The 18,970-nt window shown below is 40.7% G+C and overlaps 2 protein-coding genes across 2 annotated transcripts; both read right to left on the reverse strand.

Moving 5' to 3' along the window:
• Window positions 1-3,904: 3,904 nt before the first annotated feature.
• LOC114641881 (fibrocystin-L-like) lies at window positions 3,905-8,238 on the reverse strand. Its single transcript, XM_051936006.1, has 3 exons — window positions 8,164-8,238; window positions 7,295-7,352; window positions 3,905-4,014 (listed from the first exon to the last, which is right to left on the reverse strand). The coding sequence occupies exons 1-3, from the start codon at window positions 8,236-8,238 to the stop codon at window positions 3,920-3,922; spliced, it is 228 nt and encodes a 75-aa protein (XP_051791966.1). The 3' UTR covers window positions 3,905-3,919.
• A 1,360-nt stretch (window positions 8,239-9,598) lies between these two features.
• LOC127530021 (fibrocystin-L-like) lies at window positions 9,599-18,586 on the reverse strand. Its single transcript, XM_051935588.1, has 3 exons — window positions 18,462-18,586; window positions 10,239-10,322; window positions 9,599-9,747 (listed from the first exon to the last, which is right to left on the reverse strand). Exons 1-3 carry the CDS (start codon window positions 18,523-18,525, stop codon window positions 9,599-9,601), a joined length of 297 nt encoding a protein of 98 aa, XP_051791548.1. The 5' UTR covers window positions 18,526-18,586.
• Between the last annotated feature and the right edge of the window lie 384 nt (window positions 18,587-18,970).

Genomic DNA, 18,970 nt, shown 5'->3' on the forward strand with positions numbered 1-18,970 from the left:
GAAAGTGGGAAATTGTTAACATGGCATAAGTCTGCCACTGGAATACAACAAGAGTGCTTTGTACAAACCAACCCCCCCCACAAATCCCAGTAGCATCAGACACGAGACAACAAACGGATGTGACGTCAGTGGCCTGCTGGGCCGTTTAGCGACTGCATGGAATTCAACAAAGTTTGAATAGTTGATTCAGTTCTGATGGTTAATTGACATGACTGCGGTCACTTTTAAAGGGGGTACCTGAGGGACAAAGAGTGCTGCCAGGGCAAGGGGCGTAACCAGGCTGGCCTGTCCCAGACATCCAGGACAGTGAGACAGAGAAAGAAAGAGGAAGCCATAGTGACAGTAAGGAAGAGTCTGGAAATGCCAGTCAGGGAAGTCATATTACAGGCCCATTCAGGAAAGATGTGGGCTACTGGTAGCTTCTGAGAACTTCATCTGGGCTTGTGTTGCCTTTTGTGTCATATTCACAAGACTGAATGAAAAGGTGGTGAAAAGGTGAAAAGAAAAGAAAACACAAGTTTTGAGGTCAGGAGGATAGAAGTTTGAAAAGGTATAAAGGTCAGAAATTTCAAGGTAAGGAAGGCAGATGTGTTGGGATAGATAGATAGATAGATAGATAGATAGATAGATAGATAGATAGATAGATAGATAGATAGATAGATAGATAGATAGATAGATAGATAGATAGATAGATAGATAGATAGATAGATAGATAGATAGATAGATAGATAGATAGATAGATAGATAGATAGATAGACAGCGTAGTTGGCAGGAATAGATAGATAGATAGATAGATAGATAGATAGATAGATAGATAGATAGATAGATAGATAGATAGATAGATAGATAGATAGATAGATAGATAGATAGATAGATAGATAGATAGATAGATAGATAGATAGATAGATAGATAGATAGATAGATTTAGGAGTAGACCTGACACTGACCTCATTCTCATAAATCATTCAGATGAAATCATAAATCAGAGCTTACCTCCCATATGCACTATCTACGATGAAGCTGACATTTTGGAGGCCTGTGAAAACAGAAGATGTTATTGTGGTGGCTTTACGTTGAGGAGCTAAGCGTGATGCCTTACCGCTACAGTATCAGAGTCTCTTTGAATTTGTCAATTTAATGATCACCTAGAAGAGGACACCTTTGGAAGGCTTAATGGCTAAAATGTAAACCTAAGGTCTTGTGCAGCTCTTCTCCAGTCCCCCCAATGGTCACTTTGACATTGAAGTCCCTCGGCCCATAGAGTGGACTCACCAGTAAGGCGTCTCACTGCTTTGTACTCATCATTTGGTTTTTGTGAATAAGCAACAGATATTGATGCATAGTATTAATTATCAGGAAGGATGTTGTGCTGTACTGGAATATGTATGCAGTTTACGGTACTAATAATTAAGTCATTTTTTATATACAATTTGTATTCTGTATTTTTTATTTATTTATTTTTTTGTAATTTGGAGGGCAAAACTGCACACAGGACTCCAGATGAGGCCTCACCAGTGTGTTATAAAGCTTCAGTAGAACTTCCTTGGACTTGTACTCCACATTTCAGGGCGCTATATAACCTGACATTCTCTCAGCCTTCCAGTCTATTCCAAGTCCCAGAGTCTTTGAAATTTCAGTCACGTTATACTTTTTTATTAACTAATGCCTGATTTTACTTTTAGGCTTTCATGAATGAAATCTTGCCTGAAGAAGGGGCCTGAGTTGCCTCGAAAGCTTGCATATTGTAATCTTTCTAGTTAGCCAATAAAAGGTGTCATTTTGCTTGGCTTTTCTCTACATGAATGAAACAATAAGCCAGCTCAAAAAACATGCAGGCTTCTGAAAATGGAAGTAGGCCCCATGGAAATTATTGGCGTTTTTCATGATATTTGGGTGTGGAGCATTAGATCCTCATTCTGCTGTGTTCTTACCCACATAAGTTCCTGTCATTCTGCAAGTCATTGTGCCCCAGTTACTCCACTGGTAGTCCAGAGTAATTCCATAGCTGTGGGACAATGACAATGAGATCATTCAGATGGTTTACCTGAGCCACACAAAGCCAGAAAAGTGAAATTCAAACCCAATCACAAAACATCATACCGTGTATCAGAGTTCGGGTACAGAAGATCACATGGCATTCCTCCATTGTAGACTCTGAAACAGAAAATCCAGCACTCTCATTGGCTGATTAGTAATAGCAGCATACAAGGAGACAAAATGGGTTTGTTCCAGAATTTAATTTCAAATCAAAGATCAATGTAGGAAATGTTACACTTTTCAGTAAAGATGATGTTGGCCACTGTGGCACAGCCCTGGCATGGGCATCCTTAAAATGTTGATTTGCCAAAGTGTTTTTTGCAACAGATTTGCCAGTGACCTTGTTTGCCAAATTTTCCCTGAAAATTCGCTCTGGCTTAGACAAACAGCTGAATTCACTTCATCTCGAGTTTTGTGAAAACGCGGAAATTTTGGGGAATTTTAGCGAGCTCAGTGAAATTCATTAAGGAGAAGCTGAGCTAGTTTTGAGTGGATTATAATAATGTAAGGGTCTTTATCCTGTCCATAAGAGCCTGGGAAACATCTCTTAACTATGCTGCTCCATTATTGTGGACAAAAACATGACCTGAGCTATGAGGCAACTGCACCAACTGCACCACCGTGACTCTCTGAGATAAAATGAAACTCCAAATCCACAATCCCTCTGGGTGTCTCCTGCCTACTTGATAAGGAAGTGACATTACGTATACATGTTGTCACGTATGCGCGTCTGTGGATCACGCACTGGGCTCATCTGGAGCAGGTATTGCCACCAAGAAGGGGACACCCGCGCTAACCTTCTCCTCTTTTCTTCCCTTTGCAGACCAAAGATGCCCAGTGAGGGTTCCCTGCCTATAAAGCTGAGATAGAGATAGAAAGAGAGAGACAAAGGACTTTCGTTATTTTAGCCTGACGGCTTTCTTATCTTGCATTTTTAGCTTGTAACTTGTACAAGCGGACATAGCGGCCCTTTTCGTTATATTGTCTTGGACTGAATTATATGGGGATGTCTGGGTTTGCCTGTGGTGGGTTGGCACCCTGCCCGGGATTGGTTCCTGCCTTGTGCCCTGTGTTGGCTGGGATTGGATCCAGCAGACCCCCGTGACCCTGTGTTCGGATTCAGTGGGTTCGAAAATGGATGGATGGATGGATGGATGGGTTTGCGCAACAACATTTATCTGAAGGGTTTGCACTATCCTTCTTGACCACAATGTAGACACAATAAATGAATTCACACATGCCCAGAGAAGATCTGGCAGCACCGTGAAGTGTGAGTTGGACTACGCTTACGGGGCGCTTACATGGAACTTCTGCACATTTGTAATACAAATCAGGCGGCACAGAGCGAGCGAGCAGTGACATCCCCATCCAATATGGCTGCTACACCTCTGTGATGTCACGTTGTCCTCGCAAAGTATCATGGGGCACTGGGGGAAAAAACATCTGTTGAAAAACAAGTCACAAAATTTGCTGCACAGAACACTTTGTTGAATTTCAGTGATCAACGCTAATAATCGCCAATGATTTTTAATGAATAAAACCCTTTGAAAAGGTTTGTTCGGCTACGAGCTTGTACTTACAGTAGCTGGACTCAGAATCTGAGTTTAAGTTTGATTGCTACAAACTCACAATCTGAGAGATTCACACATCCATTGGCAAGAAGTGGAACTGCAAACTGCCTAAAGCCAAACATCAGGGGACCTCCAGTAAGAAAAAAAATGGACGCCAGGAGGAGCTGATCAGTCTTAAGGGACAGCTGTCATGATGCGTGTTTATTTGAGTCAAATATAAATACAGATATGCAATCGCGTCAAAATGCAGAAGAAGATCAGCACTTACAACTCAAGGTAAGGTGAGGAAAAAGAAAACGTTCAATGAGTTATCACCTTGAAATCTTGGCAGAGTTGCCATTGGAACTTAGATCAGAGCCGCCATATGCATCTGTAAACATCATCGCTCTTATTGTAATCAGTGTCCCTGTAAAAGAAGCACAAGTACACGCAGTCAGTCTCTTCAATTCATAGAGGAGCCTGGCACAGCAGTCAGTGCTGTTAGCTTTTAGTGCCAGCCTGGCCACCTGATAATTGGGTGCAGGCGAGAAGCAAATGTGCTGTGCCCAGCATTTCCAGGGCTCATTTACACAGAAGAGTGTGACATCCGGTAATGGAAATGTATCCTTAAAGTAACTGTTTATTGTTCATTCAGTTATTTGCTAAAGACAGTTTGGAACTGGTGGCAAACTGTGGGGATGAATGCGGTTTACTTCAGAAAAGGACAAAACATATTTTCCTAGTTGAGAAGTATCACTGGCACATTTTAGGTATTCAGTGTTAAAACAGGTAGAAATATCCAATCCGTTGAACACGTTCAATAACAACACTGATCAACCCAGAAATGTATGGGCACACAAACACGGGTGCATGGCACTTTGTGGAAGAGCTCTGCGCTTACCACCCTGTCTGTTTCTTAAAACTTTAACCTGATTAAAATGAAATGTACAGCTAGACATTTTGTTGAATTCTTGTCACTCGATTACAAGCTGCGTCACTAGAAGACTGAGGTACGCACATGCAGGACGACACTACTCCATTCATTAAGAGGCAGTGACTTCCGGTGAAAGAGGCTTCCAGAACACTCTTCAGTTTTCTTTTTCCCGTGTTTTATGAATGGTACCATTGATTTCAATGCCTGAAAAGCTGCTGCATGCAGGGGTCCTCTGAGCTGCTTTGCTGCTAAAAGGCTCAGGTGTGACTTGTGTCATTGCAAACAGTGGCAAGTGCCTGTTAGGAGTATTCTGGTCTGGCGCTAAGTATGCTTAGCTGTGAATGGGCCCATATGGCTCGGGACACACCCCTGACTGGCCTACCTAAACAGACTGGAATATATTTTCTCATCAGACAGACTTAGAGACATATACTTCATCTGTGCTGTCATATATTAATTACTGTGTAGAGAATGTCACTGTCAACACAAGGATTAAGGTCTACCCAAATGAGAAACCATGGATGAATAGTGAAGTCAAACAGCTGCTCAGGGAAAGGGACAAAGCCTTTAAATTAGGAGACGCCTCGGCCTATAGAGCTGCCAGAGCCAACCTCAAGAAGGGCATCAAGTCTGCTAAACTAATGGACAAACAACGGATTGAGGAGGACTTTGACAGTAACTCAGACTCACAGCAGATGTGGCAAGGCATCCGATTAATCACGGATTACAAAAAAAAAAAAATGACGTACAAGACACACTGGCCAATAACAATGCCAACCTAGCAGAGGAACTTAGCAGTTTCTTTGCATGGTTTGACAAGGACAATAACCAGCCTCCAGTCAGCTTCGAGCTAAACGGAGACTCACAGCCTTTGGTCGTACACATACATGATGTGCGGCGGGCACTCGAAAACATCAATACAAGGAAGGCAGCAGGTCCTGATAATGTGCAAGGACGTGTGCTCCAGGCCTGCGCTGACCAATTAGCGGAGGTATTTGCACTCATATTCAACCTCTCTCCCTCCTCAGGTGTAGTCCCCTCTTGCCTGAAATCCACAACCATTGTACCTGTTCCCAAAAAACCAAGGATAACCTGTCTTAATGACTATCGACCAGTTGCTCTCACCCCTGTAATCACAAAGTGTTTTGAACGACTGGTAATCACCCACATCAAAGCCTCCATCTCAGCTGATCTAGACCAACACCAGTTTGCCTATCAGTCAAACAGATCAGCTGAGGACGCCATCTGTGTGGCTCTACATGGTGCCCTCTCGCACCTGGAAAAGCCCAACGCCTATGTTAGGATGCTCTTCATTGACTACAGCTCTGCATTTAATCCCATCATACCTAACCAGCTGATCCAAAAACTCTAAGCACTAGGACTTGCTCCGTCCACATGCAACTGGTTACCAACCGCCCCCAGTCTGTCAGGATGGGCAAACACACATCCTCCTCCCTAACCCTGAGCACTGGTGTGCCGCAAGGATGTGTACTAAGTCCCCTTCTCTATGCACTCTTCACCCATGACTGTCAACCCATCCACCAATCAAACATTATTGTTAAATTAGCAGATGATACAACTGTCATTGGGCTTGTAACAGACAACAGTGAAGCTGCATATAGGGAAGAGGTTCAGAATCTGACAGAATGGTGCAACACCAACAACCTGGTCTTAAATACCAAAAAGACCAAAGAAGTTATTCTGGACTTTAGGACCACTAAAAAGACCAATCACAGTCTGATAACAATCAATGCAGATGCTGTGGAGAGAGTTTCCAGCTTTGAGTTTCTAGGAGTCACCATCTCAGAGGACCTGTCCTGGGCTGACAACAACTTGGCCATAATAGGCAAAGCACAACAACGTCTCTATTTTCTCAGGAAGCTAAGATAAGCTGACCTCCCCCAGAAGCTGCTGGTTAATTTCTATAGATACAGTATAGAGAGCATTTTAACTAACTGCATGATGGCCTGCAGGTACAACCGTTGCACCAAGGCTTCTAAAGAAACCCTGCAGCGGGTCGTAAAAACAGCAGAGGCCATTATAGGGACTGAACTGCCATCACTTGAACTCTCGTATAAGACTCGCTGTGTGAGAAGGGCCAAAAACATCCTCAAGGACCAAACTCACCCTGGAAATTCTTTGTTTGAGCTCCTCCCGTCAGGAAGACGCTTTGGGTCAATCCGTGGACGCACAAACAGACTAAAACAGAGTTTTTTCCCATCTGCTATAAACTTTCTGAACTCTGAATCTCCTCAGTCTGAGACCATTTTTAATTGAACATGTGCAATAAGCTATAATGGTAATGTGTAATATAATAATGTAATACAATATACTGTAGAATATGTACTGTACTATTCATTAACAGGTGCAATAACAATTTATGCTGCTGTACTTTGAGCAATAAAAATAATTTGCTCTGGTTACTTGATCACTTAACACTGTATATGACATATTTGGAATTATTTGACTTTTCTTTAAATGCACCTCGGGGCTGTCACAAAAAGTAATTTCGTTGTGTTACACAATGACAATAAAGTGCTTGAACTTGAACTTGAACTTGAAACACAATATGAACAAAAAACAAGACCTAAACACAAAGAAAAGGCAAAAGCGATAAGAAAATATTTAAAAGACAACAAAAAAATGACATTAAAGAAAACAAAAGCCGGGCTAAACCTGAACAACATCAAGCCAGATGTGACTTCTCATCTAAAAGATTCCCCAGACCCAGAAAACTCATTAAAAATGATAAAGTGCGTTCTGAAGTCCAAACCTGGCAATCCGGTTACAGGTGTGATGGTCTGAATCACTGGAGTCTGATAACCTCTGGGCTGGAAAACATAACAATAAAAAAGGTCAGGCGTTACAAAGTTACACTTTTAAAGTTTTCATGTGGCAACTGTTCATATTAAAGGTCAGTGATTATGAATGTGATGTGATTTTTGGTTTTTGACCCACTACTGGCCTTCTCCATCAGAGGGTGACAAATGACAAATTGAGAATATATACACTCTAAACATTTCAATTGAAGCCCACATTTGAATATCTCAATAGCCACTGTTTTCGATGTTTCTTCTCCTCATGATTTTCATCCCTTTTTTTGTGCTTTAGTTTACATTTGGCATAATGTGGCATTTTCGTGTTGATGAGGTCACGGCACACAACTCCCAGGACCACACACCAGCCACAAGAGAATCAAAATGCCCTCATGAAGAGGTTCAAAATGCAACGTTAAATAACACAAAACTCCTTCCAATCAAAATATTACATGAAAACAGTAATCTTACGAGACTTCCTGACCAAAAAAAAAAAAAAAAAACAAAGGCTGGCAACCATGAAAGAAAATTGCAAACAAAATGGTAGCACAGAGTGTAAATAAAAGATTGTATAAAATAAAATAAAAAAAAAGTACATGATACGTCTGCATGTGTCACCACTCTAGAATCAGAACATTAAATAGTAAAAAAAATCAAATTCCTCTGTGTTGTTCCATAAAAACCCCCTTTTGTGAACACGCTTTGGCCTAACTGGCAGGAATCTGCTTTGAAGAGGAGCTACACGAGTGCCAATGTGACAAATTATTGGGTGCCTTGAATTATTTAGCAGCAGGAAATGTTACATGATTGACAAAGTGACACTTACATAAAACCATGTGTTGAAGTCTGGAATCAGCTCTCCGTCCACGCTGACTTGTACTATGTAGTTATCCTCAGGCATGCTCCTAAAACACGGCAATTCAAAAACAACTGAGATCAGTACAAGCTGGAAAAGAATGATGTGATGTTTCAGAACTTGTGAAGATGTGGCTGAAGACTTCTGACACTTTTCTTTCAAGTCACAGCAGCTTTGTCTTTTAGAGACAAAGAGTCTGCGGGCCCCTTCACTTCCTGCACTTTATTGGGTTGTATTGGATGGACTGTATTTGCCCTTTGTGCCCCTCAATCTGCATTCAGTAACCCATAATGACAAACTGACAACACGTTTTGCCAGAAATGTTTGCAAATTTATTAAGAATCTAAAACCAACATCTCTCTTTCCCAGTAGTATTCAGACCCTTTGCAGTGGGCCTTCCAGATTGTGCTCAGGTGCCTGCTGTGTGCTTTAATTGTCCATGAGGTGTGTCGAGAAGTTGATCAAAGTCCATCTGTGGCAAAGTGAGAGGACGTCATTTGGAAAGACACAAGTGAGTCTGTGCACAGAAGGTCCCATAACTCACACCGTATGTCAGGACAAACCCCAAGCCATGAAGCTCAAGGGACTCTCTGTGACCAATTTGTGGTGAGGCATAAGTCAGGGCAAGGGGATCAAACCATTTCTAAAGTTTTGATTGTTCCCAGGAGCACAGTACTCAAGACCATCGTTAATTGGAAGAACTTTGGAACCACCAGGACTCTTCCTAGAGCTGTCCAAAGTGACAGACTGAGTGACCAGGAAAGAAGGGCCCTTGGTGAGGGAGGTGATCAAGAACCTAGTGGTCACTCTAACAGAGCTTCTGAAGTCTTCTGTTGAAATGGGAGAACCTTTGGGAAGGATGACCATCTCAGTAACACCTCAACAATCAGGTGTTACTGGTCGAGTGGTTAGCCCATTTGGATTTGGGCAAATTGCATTTCAGATTTCAGATTAATCCTACAACGCAATAAAGTGTGTATTAAGTGAAGGAGTCTGAACACTGAATCTACTGAACAGATGAACTGACATTTGGATCCTTTCTAACGTTTTTGTTTCCAACTATGTTTGTGTGTTCCTGTTGCAGAATTTATTATTTATGGGATGCACAGTCCAAATTCCCTTTGTTCTTGTAAACACTTCTCCTCTTTGTTCTGCCTAGTTATCCATAAATGTTCAACTCCTTCAGTCTCCCCTCTTAGCTTCTGCCGAGCTGCTCTCTGCTGGTCAGCCCAGACACTCTTCTCTTCAGTCTTTTATACTGTACTGTCATTTTCTGGGGTGTCTTGTAAACATTCATAACATTATTAGTACCTAATGCCTTTTGAAGTCTATGCCTATGTAATATTTTTGCCTTTTGTAATTTTTGTGTTTTTTCCTCAAGTTGAACACAGGCTTGGCCAGCGAGTTACCTGGTGTAACATGTGATCTGCGTCGAGTAACTCGATTCTTTTTCCACATCACAGGGGATGGTCCTTGTGTTTGATACCATTAGGACGCTGTTCCCAAGGTTCTCGTTTCCTGTGCCGTAGTTAAACTGGTTGGCCTGGGCGAATCCTGGCAAAAGAGCACAACATGTATTGTTACAAAAGAAGACTTCCATCTGTCCATCCGTTCAGAAATTAAGATGAGCATCTCAAGTTTTATTTAACAGCTTCACTGGGACATTAATCAGGAAGTCTGTTTGATAGCCTTCCAGTAAGGGGCTTGTAAGGATCCATCCAAACATTTTGGGGATCTTCTTACTGCGGTCTGTGGTGCTGGGGGCTAACCTGGAAGAATTGGGCAAGAGAAAGATGCGACTTTCCATCAAAGAGAGCTTTGTCAAAAATGGAAAACACAGGTGAGAAGAGAAGTGGGGAACATAAATGCTGTTTGAGGAAAGCCACTGAGAGTCACATTCACCTCTGAGCCCAGACCTTAAGGTGTTGAGAAAACGTTAGCCCTTTTGTGTGATTCAGCCATCTATGAAAGGCATTTTTGTTGCTGAGAACCTTTTTAACATCAGATTAATCTGTGCAGGATGATATACTGTATATGTAACTCACCTTGTCCAAATATGGTGACTTTAGTTGCTCCATTTGTGGATCCCACATTGGGCGTAATCCACTGGACTTGTCTCACTTGGTCATCTGCAAACAAAAAACAGAAAGCATGAAAGAATCTGTGTATTATTTGATTAAATAACACTGTTTTTTTGCCCATGAGATACGGAAAGGACTTCAGGCCTCGATTTTTGATTTTACATTGTCGTATTTGGTTTTTCTGGTCATTGATCTTGGCCTGTCCTATGCTTATTCTTTGCTTCTCCTCCTTTCCTTCCAGTCATTCTTTTCAGTGGTTACTCAACATGTGTGTACTGAATCCTGAACGAGACAGTGTGCTTTTCTACAAAAGTGATCAGGAGATCGGAACATCACTTGTACCGGGGTCTTTAACAAGGGATTCAAGCAGATCCATTGTGAAGATCGAAAGAAACAAACCAATTTCAATAGCAGGAAGTGTTTAAACAAGAATGAAACGTGTGCATCAATGCTGCGTTTATCCAAAACTCAGGTACGAAAAGGGAAGTGCTCATCGCTCTTTGCGTGCCGTCTGCGACATCATGTGTCGCACATTCCCGAGTGGCTCTGGGAGAGATGGCTATGTGATCACTCCCGAACTAAAGGTGCTCCCAATAGTAGTAGAGTGACGTGCTGTGTTAGCCATTTATGGATGCAATGAGAAGTGAAGCAAAATGACATCCTTCATTGGCAAACAGAGTAGATTGCAACAAATGTTACCACTTCACCTGAGCTGCCCTGAAAGCTTGCATGTTATAATCTACTGAATTAGCCAATAAAAGGTGCCTGTCATAAAATAAATATGGAATTGTGACAAGATGGTACATGTTTTCTACTTTTCCATTTCATCGTGAAATGTAAAACCAATGTTATAGTTTGATTCCTTGAAGGCCATATGTTCTGGGCGTGCACCAAATTAGCAACTTTTTGGACAAAAATCTTTGAATGCCTAATCAGACAGTCCTGGTGCCCCAAACACTCCTAAGCCATTAACAGCTGTGTCTGGTGGACTCCCAGATGGCCTTAAAGTGGAGAAGGACAAACATGCTTTACTACACTAGTAGCACATAAGATCTTGCTCAGCTGGAAGAATCACACTCCACCACTCTTTAGTCACTGGGTAAACCAATGTTTTATCCTCTACTACTTGAAATTGGGGAAAAAAACAAATTCTCACTTAGAGGATCTGTTCAAAACTTTTTTTCTAAACATGGCAGGATCTAATCCATAACATTTTTAGAATAAGCTTCTGTTTCAGGGAAAAGGATAGCCTTATTTTCTTGCTCCTTTTATGGAGTAACTTCGGTTGCTGGCTCATCTCTCTTGTTCTCTTGGGTGAGGGTTGAATTTCGCTTTGATTTGTTAAATTTGACTTGACTATGTGGAATGTTATCTGTTTCCAGTTAAAATCAATTAAAAACAAATGAAGTTCAAAACTCCTAATTGGGCATATACCCAGAAAAAGCTACGAAAAAATGAATAAAGTCTACGAATCCTAAGAACATGTACAGACGATAGTGGCTAACGTCTTACTTGCATCTCCAACCAGCATGCAACGTGTTAGAACATCCATCCATCCATTTTTCAACCTGCTAAATCTGAACACAGGGTCACGGGGGTCTGCTGTAACATTAGAACATTAGAACACTCGAGACGAGAACAGGCCATTCAGACCAACAAAGCTCGCCAGTCCTATCCACTTATTTCTTCCAAAAAAACATCAAGTTGAGTTTTGAAAGTCCCTAAAGTCTTAATGTCCACCACACTACTTGGTCGCTTATTCCAACTGTCTATTGTTCGTTGTGTAAAGAAAAACTTCCTAATGTTTGTGTAAAATTTCCCCTTAACAAGTTTCCAACTGTGTCCCCGTGTTCTTTTATTTTATTTTATTCTACTCATTTTAAAATAACAGACTCAATCCACTGTACTAATTCCCTTCATAATTTTAAACACTTCAGTCAGGTCACCTCTTAATCTTCTTTTGCTTAAACTGTATAGGCTTAGCTCTTTTAATCCATCCAGCCATCCATTTTCCAACCTGCTGAATCCGAACACAGGGTCACGGGGGTCTGCTGGAGCCAATGCCAGCCAACACAGGGCGCAAGGCAGAAACCAATCCCGCTCAGGCTCTTTTAATCTTTCCTCATAATTCAACCCCTATAGCCCTGGAATCAGCCTAGTCGCTGATGTTGCCACTCTCCAGCATCCTGATTCATCGTTTTATTTCATGGAAAACACAAATCAGCCTACCTGGTATGTCTGTACATTGCTTCTGCAAATTTTCCAATGGGTTATTAAAATCTAACTATGTAACGTAATGCAAATGTTTTTAAACTATATTATGAAATCCACTTTGCAATTAGAGTAACTCTACCCTAACCCTAACCCTAACAACTCTAGCCAAACATAAATCAGAGAAAGTTGTGACTCCAATCTACAAGCCACACTGAAACATTCGGAGGCACGTAACGAGATCCAAGCTCATTCGTGGTGACTTCTTTTTCAGATGAAATGAAAAAACAGAGTTCATCCAATTGTAGGACATGATGAAACACATCACTGTCTGTATCTAACATAAGAAAAGCCTCTGATTTCACAGTTAAGAATCATCAGAGTTTTCATTGGTTTATTTTTGCTTACACCTCAGCTTTATTTCCACTAAACTTGTAATTTATGCTCGTTAGAAAAACAAAAAATCAGAAAGATCATTGGTAAGAAAATCGTAATGGGCGTCCATTGAAAGTCCTGAAATTCTGCACAATGGACATGTAGCGGATAAAACACCTTGGCATGTGAAGCTGAGCTCCAAATCTGTTGTATTCATCCACCAATTATCTCAAATGTTAGTTCCGTCAAGAGGGAGAACCCGTTACACCAGTTTTAAAATTCTAGAAATGTAGGGCTAAGAAAAAAAACAAATAAACCATCATGAGCATACGAGGAACTGACAACCGGTATTTAAAATGAGAGTCCTTGCATGCGGGTGGTGTCGCTGTTAGAAGTAGTCAGATAGCGAGATCACACTCCAGTTCTCTAAAACGTGTTAGGTAGGCGCAAACAGAAGACAATCAGCACCCATGTACACGCTTTCTGTGTACAGGACATGTTAAGGGTCGCTTTATCACTTTGTGAGATTTACCAGGACTAGACGATGATAGACGCCAAAGCGTTTGTGATTTGAAGAGGACTTTTTTGTTTTTTTGCAACATGTAACTGGTAATTGTGCCATCTGTCTGTTCGTAAGTACTTCATACTTGCTCAACTTGTACTATTTGATGTTTATATTGTTTTGTATAGTTTTTTTCTATCAATTTGATCACACTACTGATGTCTGTAAATGGTTCAGTTCAAGAAACTGTTGTATTTGTATTGTGGGTTGCACAGTGTCAGGGAAATGGTGGGTTGAAATTGTGTTGTCTCGAGTTGCTAATGTCTTGTATTCCATATTTTGCACCGAACCAAAGTCAGTTCTGGAATGTTTCACATGATAGCAGTAAAGTGATCCTGATTCTAAGACATAACCACCCAAAAACCCGTTTCGGTTTCCTTGATCTTGTCTTCTGTATTATTATTATCATTATTCATATTTTGAAGATTTCAGTTTTTCCCACACATTAACAGGGAGGTAGCCAGGACTCATTCAGGTAGGTCATTCAACCCACGTCAAACTTCTAGCATCCCAAAAAACAATACATAATAAGTGCATAGTGTTCGTAAAATACCCTTTATGCCTTATTTAAAAAGTACAAAACAGACTAATTAAATTAAGGCAATGTACCAACCAACCCATCCTGTCACTGCCAGCAGTCATTTCATCAGGCCAAAAAAAAAAAACAAAGAAATAAGTCGGGACCTCGGACAGAAGGTGATGGATGCCCATCTTCAGGGGAGGCTATCCTGCCATTTCCAAGCGTTTCTCACTTTCCAGAACATCATTGCAACCCACCAGGAGACACGCTCTGTTGAAAAATAAACCTGGGCGAGGTGGCAAGGGCAACATACCAAACACATTTGGAGAAGAAACTTCGAAAAAATCAAAGCAGTGACAACTGGAAAATGTGAAGAAGACAAAGGACAAGTAAATGAATCTGATAGTAACAGAGGATGGGCAGACACCAAAGGAGAGGAAGAGCAGAATAGACCTGGCCAAAGCAGCATGTGGATAACTAAAGGAACAATACATCCAACCAACTAAAAATGAAACTGTGGGACATTTGTGATGCCGATGTTAACCGTTAAAGCACCACAACCATCTCTAGTCGGTTCCCAGTGCAATTTACCAGCACGCCGGAGCTGATCAGTCCATGCCATACATTCGTTGAGCAGCCAGCTCATGACCACCGGTGCCCCCTTCAGCCTCACTGTCCCTGGGATTGAGCCGCTGCACTAGAGTAGCCTACCAGCATCAGCATTTACCTCTGTGTGCCTGCGTGCAGCCCGTTCGAGCGCACTTGGCGCAGTCTGTGATTTACTGAATTTCATCAATGGCATCAGTTGCACCTTCTACATATTGTTCCAGTAGTTTTTTAAATACTTTTTAGAGTTCATTGGCAATGTGTACAATGATCAGTATTGCAGTAATTGTGATGCTCTTTGCATGAAAAAAAATGTGTTCCATTAAAATTTCACTTTTTTCTTGGTGAATTGTGACGTTTACTTAAAAAGTGCAGCAAAAAATGTATTTGTCGTCGGGGGGTGCATTAACCCCCAAGTATGTGGCCGTTTAAGGGTTAATATATGTATTCTTAAAAATAATGGCACCTGAAGGACATTTCATTGGGCTTTGTGGTTCCTCATTAAAACCTTTGCTTGACAAAGAACCATTTAAATCTGGGAAGAGTTCTTTGTATACGGAAATGTCTGTTTAGGTTTTAAAAGGTTTTGTAATATGCTGGAGGAAAAAAAAAAGTAAAATAAAATAAATATCTGATGTATAGTAGACCACCTAGCAGGACACCTGCAGATCAAGAAAACCTGAACTCAGTACGAGAGTCCTTTAAAAATCGCAAAGCCAGTGGCATTTCACAAATGTGTTATCATCTCTGCATGGTTATCGGTGGAGCCTACTGGGGGATCTAAAAAAACAGAACTTCAGACCTAACATGGCTCTGTTATGGCATCGGTCTGAAGAACGACTGCGGCACCTCCATGTATGAGACTGAAGGTTAAAGAGCTGGTGCCCTTGGAAGACAGAAGTGAAGGAACTCCTTACTGCAAAGATGAATTGGTTGAAAGGAATATTAGTTAAATTATGAAGGTATAAAATATGAAGTGCTTATCATATAGTGCCTTTTCTATCTATCTATCTATCTATCTATCTATCTATCTATCTATCTATCTATCTATCTATCTATCTATCTATCTATCTATCTATCTATCTATCTATCTATCTATCTATCTATCTATCTATCTATCTATCTACACTCCAAAAAGAGAAAAAGGGCTCTTTTTGATTTAAGGTAATTTTAGTAGTTGTAATGAACTATATTTATATCTTTGTTCACCTAACAGAATTTTTTGCCTTACTTCAAATTGAAAAACATTGCTGTCACTTAATGTAACTTCTTCTATTTAGTAAAGCAAAAAATCCCTTTGGAGACCTTGCCGGCTCTGACCCCTGTGATGTCACGTCCGGGCTTGCACCAATGGCAGAAGACCTACATGAGCCCGACCCCTTTGACTTCGCTTCCTGTCTCCCCATTTAAAAGCCTCCACCTTTTTCCTATTCCCTCAGTTCTGTTTGGACTCGGTTTTGTGCACATCAGTGCTGTATTATTTTGAAAAGGAACTTTGCAGCCAGGAAACCAAATTATATGGGTGGCTGAACCAAACCTTTATATGACTCTGTCTCGAGTTTGTGACTATATATATATATATACATTTTATGTATACTATATAATGTTATGTAATGTTCAAAATATAAGGTGTATTTAATATATGTATACAGTATATAATTATTTCAAATAGATATTTTATGTATAATTTATAAACTTTTTTGTGAAAAGCTTATAAAATATATTGTGTATTTAATATGTATATATATATATATATATATATATATATATATATATATATATATATATATGTATATGTATTTTTTCTGAAATGTTTGTTCTGAATATTTACAGAAAAAACATGTTCAAGGAATGACCAAAAAAATGATTTTGTGTTGCAAATATTCAGTAATAAATCTAAAAGAGTTTTGCTATAGCTGGTTCAGTAACATTCACCACCATTAGATCAGTTTAAAAACATGTTTCATGTTTGAAGGCACTGTACAAAATGTAGCACTAATTTTAAAATAAATTTGCTTCCATTGTTTAAAGCAAAACATTGTTGTGGTTTGTTTTATTAAAAACAATTTCACCCTAACAAACAGTGAATTCAACACCATATAAAGAACATATTTAGTTGAGTCCAATTAAGAATTTAAGTTGGCATTACAGTGAATACAATAATGGACAAAATTTTAATTTGAGTTCATCCATCCATTATCCAACCCACTATATCCTAACTACAGGGTGACGGGGGTCTGCTGGAGCCAATCCCAGCTAACACAGGTTGCAAGGCAGGAAACAAACCCTGGGCAGGGCACCAGCCTACCGCAGTTAATTTGAGTTTTTAAAGAAATTTGATTTGAGCTAAATATATTTTTTTGCTTTTATTCAAGTTTTTGAAAAAGGTTAAAACAAACTCAAATGAATTAAGTTTACTTAAATACTTTTTAAAATTTGAAAGAAATCAATTAAATTGCTTGTTACCTTATGAAGTAATTTATTTAGGTTGATCCAACAAAACATTTTTTACAGTCTATCTATCTATCTATCTATCTATCTATCTATCTATCTATCTATCTATCTATCTATCTATCTATCTATCTATCTATCTATCTATCTATCTATCTATCTATCTATCTATCTATCTATCTATCTATCTATCTATCTATCTATCTATCTATCTATCTATCTATCTAATCCTTCCTATTATAGGCTACCAAATTCTTTCTATCTAATCCTTCCTATTATACCAAATTCTTTCTATCTATCTAATTGTTATATGGTGCCTTTTCCATCCCTCTATACTATTATATAGTGTCTTTTCTATGTGTCTGACTGTCTATCTGCTCTATAATAAAGTATCTATCTATCTATCTATCTGTCTATAGTGCCTTTACGTTCATCTATCCATCCATCTGTCATATAATGCCTTTTACATCTATGTATGTAAACAACAATGGAGGAGAAACGACTACCAACGAGAGCCCTGAAAAGCGGTGTGGAATGAGTTAGGGGCAGAGGAAGATGGAGAAAGGCATGGGTCGGTGACCTAAAAAAAAGATCTGAGGACTGCTGTTGACATGGTAATGGACCGAGTGCAGCAGAGCCACATTATTAAAACTTAATCCTCAACATCAGCTGATGGATGAGAAAGAGAGGAGCAGGCAGTGTGGAGTGTGGCGGTTAAGGTGTTGGACTTCACACCCTGAGGTTGTGGGTTCAAATTCCGCTACTGACACCGTGTGACCCAGAGCAGGTCACTTCACCTGCCTGTGCTCCTAGTGGAAAAAAAAAAGAAATGTTACGAGATGTTTGTCAAATGTTGTGAGTCGCCTGGGATAAATCCGTTCGCCAAATAAGTAAATGTCAAAGAAGAAATCCCCGTGTGCTCCTAATGCCTGCTACGCTTACTTACGTGCAAGTAAAAATCAACAAGACAGCCCATCGCATCATTAGCAGAACTGCCTGACCTCGAAACATCTGTATTTCTTACCTGGAAAATCTCAGAAGACATTGGTCATAACCTGGCGGCAGCCTTTCTGTGTGCACAAGTCTTCAAAAGGTGTCTTACATTCCTATTTGTACTAAATCCTTCCTGATGTGAGCCACACCGTGGCTCGAGCTCCTGCGTGCATCGCTGGGATGCTGTCGGCAATGCAGACTAATAAAATAACCTCAGGTTAGGGTTTCGGGACGCCGTGAGTTAAAGTAAAGATGTGGCTGGCTCAGGAAAACGAGTGGTCTTCGAAGAGCTGACGGACTTACCTTCGTGTTTATTTGTCTCACACCTTCTGCCGCAGTCTCTAAACTACTTTAACGCAACGAAGGGGCGACTTTAGAGACTCAACAGAATGACAGCTCAAGTTCGCGCTGCCCGTGTTTGCGTCTGCGCGCTCCCGTCACAGTAACCCCGCGCACCCCCGAGACGCACCTGCAGCCGCCGAGCTCAGAGACGCCAGCCAGAGCAGGACGCAGAGCCGCTCCCCGGGACTCATGTTCGGAGGTGCTGAGGACCCTCTCGGTACTGTCCGCCGGCTCACCTGAGGCGCTCTTATAGCCGCAGCGTGTAGCGGTCAACACCTATGGCACACCCCCTGGTTACTAGCCGGCCGAAGGCAGACTCGGGAATCTCCATCAACAAGAAGAGAACGAGGAAACGAGCGCGGGTGCACAAACTGACATTATTTACACAATTCTTCCATTTGTCATTCATAACAATAATAATACTAATAATAACAGCATGCTCATCACTCTTCGTATTGTTCAACCGTCTGTTTTTCCTTCTGCTGCGATCATCTGTGCCAGTCATAACCTGACAACCAGCTTCTTTGCTGGGTGGCACACCACCTGAAAACCAACTAAAGAAAGTTAGGATAACAATAATACTAATAACAATAATGCTAACCGTAATGATATGTTGCAACTACTGTGGAAACACCA

This window comes from Erpetoichthys calabaricus, chromosome 13 (assembly GCF_900747795.2).
Source record: "Erpetoichthys calabaricus chromosome 13, fErpCal1.3, whole genome shotgun sequence".
Taxonomy (NCBI): Eukaryota; Metazoa; Chordata; class Cladistia; order Polypteriformes; family Polypteridae; genus Erpetoichthys; species Erpetoichthys calabaricus.

Bases quoted from the DNA above. Each gene is read 5' to 3' on its own strand.
- LOC127530021 (XM_051935588.1), bottom strand. From the start codon at position 18,525: ATGAGTCCCGGGGAGCGGCTCTGCGTCCTGCTCTGGCTGGCGTCTCTG. The intron at 10,323-18,461 runs GTGCGTCTCGGG...TTTTGTTTGCAG, and splicing joins TCTGAGCTCGGCGGCTGCAG to ATGACCAAGTGAGACAAGTC. The intron at 9,748-10,238 runs GTGAGTTACATA...CTCTTTTGCCAG, and splicing joins AGTCACCATATTTGGACAAG to GATTCGCCCAGGCCAACCAG.
- LOC114641881 (XM_051936006.1), bottom strand. From the start codon at position 8,238: ATGCCTGAGGATAACTACATAGTACAAGTCAGCGTGGACGGAGAGCTG. The intron at 7,353-8,163 runs GTAAGTGTCACT...TATGTTTTCCAG, and splicing joins ACTTCAACACATGGTTTTAT to CCCAGAGGTTATCAGACTCC. The intron at 4,015-7,294 runs GTTTGGACTTCA...CTTCTTTTACAG, and splicing joins ACCTGTAACCGGATTGCCAG to GGACACTGATTACAATAAGA.